Source organism: Cynoglossus semilaevis, chromosome 7 (assembly GCF_000523025.1).
Source record: "Cynoglossus semilaevis isolate Cse_v1.0 chromosome 7, Cse_v1.0, whole genome shotgun sequence".
NCBI lineage: Eukaryota > Metazoa > Chordata > Actinopteri > Pleuronectiformes > Cynoglossidae > Cynoglossus > Cynoglossus semilaevis.
The window spans coordinates 1,862,962-1,872,467 of NC_024313.1; the positions used below are offsets into that span (position 1 = coordinate 1,862,962).

General features: G+C 39.6%; 1 protein-coding gene and 1 long non-coding RNA gene across 7 annotated transcripts in view; one reads left to right on the plus strand and one right to left on the minus strand.

Annotated features, from left to right (window-relative positions):
• Positions 1 to 8,252, plus strand: part of LOC103380685 (uncharacterized) — a 15,296-nt gene extending 7,044 nt beyond the window's left edge. Inside the window, exons 5-9 of one of the 2 annotated variants that reach the window (XR_003050116.1) lie at positions 2,754 to 2,839; positions 5,980 to 6,172; positions 7,377 to 7,521; positions 7,609 to 7,885; positions 8,087 to 8,252. This is a non-coding gene — a long non-coding RNA (uncharacterized LOC103380685). Of the gene's footprint in view, positions 1 to 2,753; positions 2,840 to 5,979; positions 6,173 to 7,376; positions 7,522 to 7,608; positions 7,887 to 8,086 lie in introns of those variants that run through there. The other variant, XR_521708.3, reaches the window with a different exon arrangement.
• The window catches only part of ankrd6b (ankyrin repeat domain 6b), a 26,238-nt gene that overhangs the window by 8,124 nt on the left and 8,608 nt on the right, over positions 1 to 9,506 (minus strand). For 2 of the 5 annotated variants that reach the window (XM_008312716.3, XM_017033847.2), the window contains exons 3-12: positions 7,739 to 7,837; positions 5,985 to 6,083; positions 5,444 to 5,542; positions 4,829 to 4,927; positions 4,051 to 4,149; positions 3,743 to 3,841; positions 2,042 to 2,119; positions 1,334 to 1,438; positions 364 to 462; positions 64 to 234 (exon numbers count right to left, since the gene is read on the minus strand). In XM_008312716.3, the coding sequence (XP_008310938.1) occupies positions 64 to 234; positions 364 to 462; positions 1,334 to 1,438; positions 2,042 to 2,119; positions 3,743 to 3,841; positions 4,051 to 4,149; positions 4,829 to 4,927; positions 5,444 to 5,542; positions 5,985 to 6,083; positions 7,739 to 7,837 (1,047 nt within the window). Of the gene's footprint in view, positions 1 to 63; positions 235 to 363; positions 463 to 1,333; positions 1,439 to 2,041; positions 2,120 to 3,742; positions 3,842 to 4,050; positions 4,150 to 4,828; positions 4,928 to 5,443; positions 5,543 to 5,984; positions 6,084 to 7,281; positions 7,603 to 7,738; positions 7,838 to 9,506 lie in introns of those variants that run through there. The other 3 variants (XM_025056909.1, XM_025056908.1, XM_025056910.1) reach the window with 2 other exon arrangements.

Here is a 9,506-nt window from a genome sequence, read left to right on the forward strand (position 1 = left end):
CACTGCGGGCGGATAAATCCGTGATTTATATCTGAAGGGTAATGTTGGCCGCCGATGTTGTACCTGCATTATCTTCCCATCTTTGTTACGGTACAGCGTGTACAGCTGATAGGCTTTGAAGTTGTGAGGAGCGGTGGATGCGTGAGGGGACCCTCCCTGCAGTTTACTTTTCCTCCGGTGGAAGGCTTCGCTGCGCCTCATCTCTCGGCGACGTAGGGGGTCAGATAAGACTGGCTGGAGGGAGAACAATGTTTAGGATGAGAATTGACTACAAACCCCCGATGTCGGGGACTGATATTGACTCACTCGTCCACGTCCTGGGCGCAGCTATGTTGACTTTGTTAGCCACGCCAGGGTACTTACTTTTTCTTTAAGCCTTCTGTTCTTTCTCCTCTTGGTGTTTGACTTGGTTATAGCTGCTCGCTCGCTGCTCTGCGTGTCGTCTGCAGCAGAAGCGCTGTCCTGTTCCAGGAAACAGGAAAAAGGAAAGAGTTGTTGGCAGTGCAGTGTTTTCCAGGAAACATTTGGCACACGTTTGTTTTACTGGCTTAAAAAAAAGATCAACGTTTTATATTATCCTGTTAATGAATAATAAAAAATGAATACGTTCACATGGGTTTTTAATTTTAATATAGTTAAGCAGAGGTTAATTTCACGTAACCCGCTAATTGTTCTCAAATTACAGCAATTAAACCTGCTTTATTTTGTAACCACAACAGATGTGATTAGAATTGCAGTACAGACTAACAAAAGAATTGAAACTAAAATAAAAAAAAATTCAAAATTAAATCATTAGTAACATCTAGATCAGGAATGGCCAAACTAAGGCCCGGGGTCCAGATGTGGCCCATTCAGCTTCTTAATCCGGCCCGCCAGACTATTTCAAATTATATAATTTATTTATATTATCATTATACTTCTGCCTTTTCCCTGCAATACCCACATTTCCCCAATAGATGGCGTCGAAAATGATAAAATAATTTTAGCATTTTAGCCTTTATGCATGACTTTTGCATGTCATTTAGGATCTAGCTATCTATCTGCTCCTGACCCGGCCCCCCCGTTCAATTTTAGGACAATTGTGGCCCACGAGTCAAAAAGTTTGTCCACGCCTTCAAGACTCTTGGGTTAGGGAACGTCTATGTGAAGTCCTCACAACTCATGAAAACCAGACTGTGTGTGTGTGTTTTAGGAGGGGACACGGGAAGTTTTGATTTTATGGTGTGGTGATAAATGTAGAACTTTACGATGGATATTTCCCCAGTGGAAATTTAAAGACTTTTCAGAACTTTTAAGGTATAAATATTTTAACAAATCTTGCTCCTATATTTACCTTATTGGGCAGTAATTCATCTCTTGGCACTGACTGAGCTCTGCCTTCAGCTTTCAGCTTGTCCCTTCTGTTTCTCACACTCCTGCCGCGCACGAAACTCTGCACCTGATAACAGAGGAATGCGCGTTGGTTATTACAACTGCGATCGTGACCCGAAGCGCTCACGCGTTCACATCGTTCATTCACCGCTAACTGCAGCAGGAAACAGGTGTCATTCGATAACACTCAGGTTAGGTCACTGCGCTTCCCGATGTGGGCGTTGACTCGCTGTCATGGTTTACAGGAAGACACCGGACGGAGCCCTCGGGACACGGGCACAAGTATCAGTTTGTACAGTTTTTGTCTTTACTGCTAGGATGTCGAGTCCGGCTCAGTTGCGGAAAGATGAGGGGATTAACTGACACCTGAGACTAATCAGTTGTTGAATTCATGTCAAAACTTGTTTATGAGCCTGACTCTATATCAAATGAATGTACATAAAAAACATTTATATTTAGATTTATTATCCGTTAATATACCAAACTAGATACTGAATTTACTATTAAGAGACAACTTTTGTAGGACTGCCAACTAATATAATGTAAAATGTGTAAAAAAAAAAAATTTGCATATAATAATATGCAAATAATAACGCATAGAATAAATAATTTCATTTTCTGGTTTAATAGAATATTATGTTACATATTCAGAATTGTGCTTTGGTTTCACCTGAGGAGCTTTGGTCAAGAGCAGAGCCACCTCTGGGTTGTTGTGTTCTCGTGCCTTATCCAGAGCCGTTTCACCTGCCTGTGGAAATAAACCAGAAGAATGATGTAATGTCAATTCTAGGGGACGGCTCGATGCAACTTTTTCATATCTGATACCGATATTGCAACCTGGCCTGTCGTTTTTTTTAAGTTGAGCATTTGGGCTTAGGTATCAGATCAGATCAGATCCTGAAATCTGTCCAATATCGGACTATATACTAATCGTCAATACTGGTCTGGATCGAGCCATCGAGTTCTAAGACACATGTGTAACAGTCCCACAATTCCAAGGGTCACTCTTCAAAGTAGATACCATATAGCCCAGACCAATGTTTTCTACTTTTCCACCTGCAGTAAAATTCATGTATAATATGATACTCCTACTCCTATAAATTCTGCAGTACGGTACCCGGCTCATTTTACTGCAGGCTGCTACAACAGCAGCTGGGGATGACAGTTGAGTCACAAAGACATTTGCTGGTTATCCATGCTGCAGTGGTTGTTGTTGGAGCCGTTTATTTACTTTTGGGGGGGTTGACATGCATGGCTTGACATGATTTGCTTCGCTCATGTCATTTTTTTTTTTTGCTTGTTTTTTGTCTGTCTGTTAAAACACACCCCCCTTGATTTGTCAGACCAAAATAGAGAACGTTGTTTTTTTTTTCTGTTTCTAGGGATCAAACATGAGGACGACACACATGGCTGACAGGCTTTCGTGGAGCAGTTTATGTGCAGGGCTGTGGATGTAGCCTGGGTGGAGGTAAGAAAATGTTGCATTGCTTGACATTACAACTGCTGAAAGGCACTACTGTTATTTTCCACAAGTCAGAATTTAAGAAGGTTCTAAAATTATGTTTAGTGCATATGTGTCAAACTCAAGGCCCCGGGGGCCAAATGTGGCCCACCAAGCCGTTTTATGTGGCCCGAGGGAGCAGTAGTACCACCTGTTACTACAGACCGGTACCAAGGCGCTGAGCATTGAAGGATCATTCAAATATCAAAATAAAACATATTTTAGACTCTATTCTGTTTGTATCAGTCTAAATGACCTATTATTTTAAAATACTGGCAGATTATCTTATAAATAAAGAAAGTAAATGGATATGACAGCCCGGTACCAAATGACCTATGGACTGGTACTGGTCCGCGGACCAGGTGTTGGGCACCCCCGATCTATACAGTCTTTCATTAATAACCGGCCCCTCAAGGGGAACTGTACTGCTGGTGTGGTCCCCTGGTGGAAATGAGTTTGACACACCTGGTTTAGTGAGTACATTTGTGGATTTGACCTGACTGTGAAAATTTAGTTTCACATTTACAGAACAACTCCCGTAATAGACGTAATAAAACTGCTCTCCTGGCTAATGTTGACTAATTCAGTAGTCAGTGGTCGTTTTTTTTTGCAGTAAAATTACTTAACTTGTACTTTGTAGTATAATAAATAATCATCCACAGTCTGCCTTACTGTAACTGACTTCTTTAAACACACAGTCAAAGTAAAGACTGCAGCTTAGGGAAAACTGGGGATGGAAAAAAAGAGGGATTTCTAATGCATAAAACATATACATGGATGTGTAGATAAAGATAAGATCGGAGAGAGAGCCAGGGGACACACACTTCCAATGAGCAAGAATAATGTTGTCAGAGACTGTTCTTAACTCACATTGTTGCAGACGCGGCTGTCTCCACCCGCCTCTAGCAGGAGGCGTACTGTTTTCTTATGATTTAGAGCAGCAGCCAAGTGTAGCGGCGTGTCCCCGACCTGTGCACGAACAAATACACATAAGCGAAAAACAAAAGTTAATGCTGTGATTACTTTTTTTTTTTTTTTTTTTTTGTTACTCCACGCCAGCCGTATTACAAAGTGAAATTTTAATAGAACAACAACAGTAAACAGAACTTTCTCTTCTCCAACTTGTGCATAATACATAAGAATACAGTCAAAAACTTCTACTTTAATTGGAGACTCACCAAGTTCTTCTCTGACACGGAGCAAAAGGCTCCCAGCAGGATGCGAATGATGGTAACGTGGTTGTAGCGGGATGCCACGTGCAGACATGTGTCACCCAACTGAAATCGTAAGAAATTGTACTTATTGATCATGCTTATTGAGTGGATTTAACTCATAACCAAATGACCTATAAATAACATTTAGTCCATGTTTGATATTCATCGTTATTCATTCATATTTAATTAAATTGTGATTTCACAAAATTATGAGATTTACAAATTTCAAAATGAATCAAGATGGCCGGATTGAGGACCCAAGCGGTCCGGTTTTGGCCCACGTGCCCTATGTTTGACACTCCTCGTTTATGCTAATGGAGAAGTAAGAAGTAAAAATGTTTTTTAACAAACATCACACTGGTTTATTTGTTTTATAAATACCCATTACTCACGATGCTGAAGCTAAATAACATTTAAGCATGTTGAAAAAAAAAGTGCATTAAATTGTGAAAAGCAAATGACTCTCACTTGTGCACATCGAGTTAATCGATAATGGCTTTGAATGGTGACAAACTGTCACAAGTAACAGTTTACGACTTACAAATGAACGCGTTTGACTTAGAAATCAATACAACTCGTTTAAAACAATTGAAAAGGGACCGGGGGCCTCCCGACGCACATCTGTTATAACAAAAAGTGAGCAAGTCAATAAGCAACCGTTCGACCTTCCGTTCTTACACACACACAGCTCAAGGATCCTGTCACAAAGTTATATGAATGTGAGGTTCAAATAAAAACTCACATGGTTCTTGCTATCAGGCCTGGATCCACCCAGCAACAGAACCTTGGCACTCTGAGCGTGACCATTCTGACACGCAAGATGAAGAGCCGTGTTTCCTGCCTGTGAGAGAAAGACTTTTAACTCTTTGTTTAGTGTTGCAAATAAGTACAGGTACAGAAAAAACATCACAGACATGAAATGTTTGTGCTTTTTTTTTTTTTTACTTTCAAAATTCGTCAGTCGACCTGAATTGAACCCCCAAAGCGGGTCGATTTTGGTCCGCGGGCCGTATGTTTGACATCCCTGGCCTAGCGTATGCATTTAATAGGAAAACTTTTTCATTTTTGTAAACAGATGCTTTGGTTTTGCAATGATTCCAATGCAACATAATCAGAGTAAAAACATGATTTACAATGCAACATAATCAGAGTAAAAACATTATTTAAGTTTTTTTTTTATTTATCTCTCTTTAGATCGTCATGATCATGTGACCAGACCAGATAGAACCAATAGGCCATGTTTCTGCCCAATAGTTTTATGTTGTAAAAAAAATACTACACAACCAAACACCAAAACAACAAGAACCGAAAAAATACCAGGAAACTAAAAAAAAAAAAACCAAAACGTTAGTATCACCTTGTTTTTTGCGTGGACGTTGGCTCCAGCTTTTACCAGCAGTTTGACAGACTGACTAAAGCCATGCCAGGACACTTCATGCAGAGCCGTGTTGCCATCCTATCAGGACAAAAGAAGGCTCAATAATAGCGAACAATACCTTAACAAATGACAATTGACATTCTAATTACTCTCTTTAAAAAAAAAAAAACCTATAGGATTTCACTACAATTACTGTATGTTGTTCCCACAGTTAGTCGATATTTGTTTCCACTTGCTTTTTCTTGGACATTATTTGAAAACAAATGTCTCTTCATGAAGCTAATGGCATGAACATTATAGTTAGCTGTACACCATGCATACAACTGAATCTTAGAAAAAGCACTTTCTTTGTAAACCGCGACTTTTAACAGACTTCCAAACTTAGTGATAGAGAACTTAGGACATTACAGACAGATGTTTAAATGTCCTGTGAAACCTTTGTTGTTCTGACTGACTGTGGAAGAGGTGCCATTATGTTTTTTTTTTTATTATGTGTGTGTTTGTTTCTGTCGTAGTGCACCTTATCCTGTCTGTCCTGGGCACATCCTTCCTGGATGAGCGCATTGATGACATCACTGTTACCCACCACAGCAGCCCGGTGTAACGCAGTCTGCTCTCCCTACGGGATGACAGAGGAACACACACACGAAAAGCTTACAAGAACTAGAACGCAAAGAATGATGCTTGGAGTGAATAATGAAAGAAAAGGTAGAAAATTATCAACACACCGGTTCTGATTACATCAATTATACCACTTTTTTTTTTTAATCGAACTCTATTCATTTTGTTAAGGACTTGGAATTGACAGTACAACTGAGACAGTCCATTTAATCATTTTTGGCCAAAAAAAAACCCTAGAAGAAATAGTTCAGTGAATGGGAGATTTGGTTTTTTTTACTTCGCATTCATCCATTTCTATTTAGAACGTCAGCTCATAATGGAAAAATCAAGAAGGAGGTGTTAAATTTCTCATCTATGTAACATTCTACAACAGTATTTTAAGATTTTTAAAAACACATCAATTAAGTTAAACCTAAATCTATAACAGCATCTTATTGTTTGACAAAAAAAAAAAAAGCTGTATTTTTACTTACACCAATCATTTTAAAGTATAAGAGAATAATGTGTGTTTCAAAGGAATAGATAAAAATCTTGTTGTTCTACATTCCGTAAGAGGTACTTTAAGGTCGAGGAAGCGAATATTCCACTTGAAACCCAACCACTAGATGTTGCTAAATATAGGTAAAAAAAAAAACAAAAACAACCTGTCTTTAGGTTTTGAGCTGTTTTTGTTTTTTTTATTTTAAGAATATTATCTTGTATCGTTCAAAAAAATGAGCCCTGACAAGCTCTTCTCCTTCTCAGTACTTCCATCATTGAGCAAGACATATATCACAAAGAACCAAATCCCCCCCAAAACAAACTATGTCTTTACCATTTGCAATTATGTAATTTCACCCAAATCCCAACGTATTTCTCTAGATGGAAGCAGCAAATCCAGTTCAGGAGTTATATAAACCACAGCAGCTGGTTTAGGGTCCACTGTGGTTCATAAAACTGGGTGAAAGCAGAGACTACAAACGCCCAAAGGAGGAAAGGTCCAATTCAGATTTATATTCTGTTACAAATTAGCCAGCGTTGACAGTGAAATAGCTCAGCGAGAAGAGGAGAAGCAGGAGGAACAGAAGAGGGGAGAATTACTCCAGAACTGAGCCACATGCAGCAGCAGGAACATAAAAAAACGAATGGCTTTGATTAAAAAGGACGGTTTGAGAGAACAAGTTTCCAGTGGCTCAATAGGAGCAGGTTGGGCTAACCTCCTTCACTCTCCCAGCCCTCCTCCACTTTCTTCTCCCCTCTTCCTCCTTCTCTTTTGCCTCCTGTCTGAGTCTGCACCTCCTGCTCCCTCCAGTCCTGGAAGATGTACTGCAACCTGTCCTTGAGCTCACGGACCAAACGGAGTAAATTGGGTCGGGCCCCAGATCTGAGTTACTGCTTTTCTCTGTGTGGAGGGAGGGCCACCCCGCAGGTGGGAAGTCCAAAAAGTCCCACTCAAGGTCAGTGGAGTTCATCACAACAACAGTTGAACCCAAAAAGGAAGAATTAAAAAAATGGTTTTTTTTTTCCCCCCACACAATTCCCAGGTGTAAATGGCAAAAAAAAAAAAAAAAGGAGCAGCTGCTGGTGACCATCAACCAGGACTGCAGCGCAAGTTAAGGATGAAAGAAAGATTGGGCCACGTCCAAGGAGCAGACAAATAGATCGGCTACTCACATCGTCTTGGATGTCCAGGTCACATCCAGCTTTGAGGAGGATATGCACCACCTCGGTGTGGCCCTTATAGGCAGCCAAGTGTAGTGGGCTTCTGCCATACTGTGGAAAAAAAAACACACAAACTCAACCTGCAGGAAAACAAACCAGGTACAAAGTACACATAGTATAAAGCAGGGTGTCAAAACATATGGCCCGGGGGCCAAAACAGGCCCACTAGGGGGTTCAATCCGGCCCGCTTGGTGAATTTTGGAAGTGAAAAAAATGGACAAATACATCATGTTGATGTTTTTTCAAATTATATTTCATTAAATATGAATATTTTTTAATGTCCTTGTACTTGTTTTGCAGGAAAACAAAGGGAGAAACATGGACTTCCTGTTGCTGGAGCTGGAGTTTACAAAGTATTTACAGATTAGAAAGTATTTTGTGAGTCAACTTGAGGCGTTGAAAATTATTTTTAATATCAGGCTTAAGAGGACAATGCCCCTTTTTTTTTGTTATGTAAACAGGTCATTGGTTCAGGTCATCCTCTTTTGAGGATTCAAACTATTTGAGGATCTGATACCAAAATATTGCTCAACCTGTAATTAGCAAGTGCATTTCACCAGGTAGAAAAAGAAAGTGACATGAAGTTGTGACCACCAGTGTTTTCGACCATCGCTTTAGGCACTTTTTGATGCCCAAAATCACAACAAACTTATAACTACAAATTCTACAAGGTCAGATCAAATCAAATAACTAATTTTCCAGGGTTGCTCAGTCATGCCATGAGTTAACGACTGAAGTAGTACAATTAAAAATACATTATATGAAATAATTAATAAATGATTAGAGCAAAAAAGTTACCCTGAAAATAGCAAAATTATGATATTGGAAGAAAAAAAAAGTCCAGGGACATGGATGTAATTTTTGGATAGTAAGACGATCAACAACGTTCCCAACGCGGCCCTACATTCTTAGCATAACATCCAAGATAATTAGCTGTGCTGAGCTCCACGCGGAGGAATGACAAGCCAGGAAGTCAAGAGTCAAGGTAAACATTCAAACCATAAAACACTTTTTCCGACGGTGCCTTTAAATCTGTAATTACACCAACAAAATGCACTTTAATTATAGATCAAATGCGTTTCCCACAATACAGCACAAACCACATCACACTCGCCGTAGAATTGGAGGTGTGTGCTTCTTTTTGGGGAGTGGCTCGGCTCAGCTCCGCATTCATCAGGCCCAGGCATTGGGTTACGTTAGGACTACTTTGGAAGGAAGCCACTGAGAGAGCTCAGGTAAACAGAGCAGGCCTGGAGCTATGAGGGAGACTCTGTTGTCGTCTCCAGAGTGAGGCTTTTTTCTTTTTTTTTTTTTTTTTTCGGGCAGTTGTGATCTTTTCTTCTAATGCTCCTTTTCCCACAGACAATAATCAACGGGCATTTCTGACAGATATTAGGGCTGTTTGAACGATTCAATTGGGTTTGAATTGATAACGATCATGTTATAAACAAATTAAGAAACAGCAAAAATAATTGTTGTTTCTTAATTCTGTTGATTAAGAAACAACACTTTTTTTAAAAATAATTGTGAAAAAATGTATTAACCGGTATGACCAGGCATGACTACTAAAATAATAAGACACAGAGAGACTCTAACATCAGTAAGTGAGAGGAGCCAAAGGGAGTAGATTATTCATATGGTCTGCTCCAAGAAAGAAAACAAGACAGAAAACATCTAATATCTTAAGATTAGACGTACGATTAGATGTACGAAGAATCTG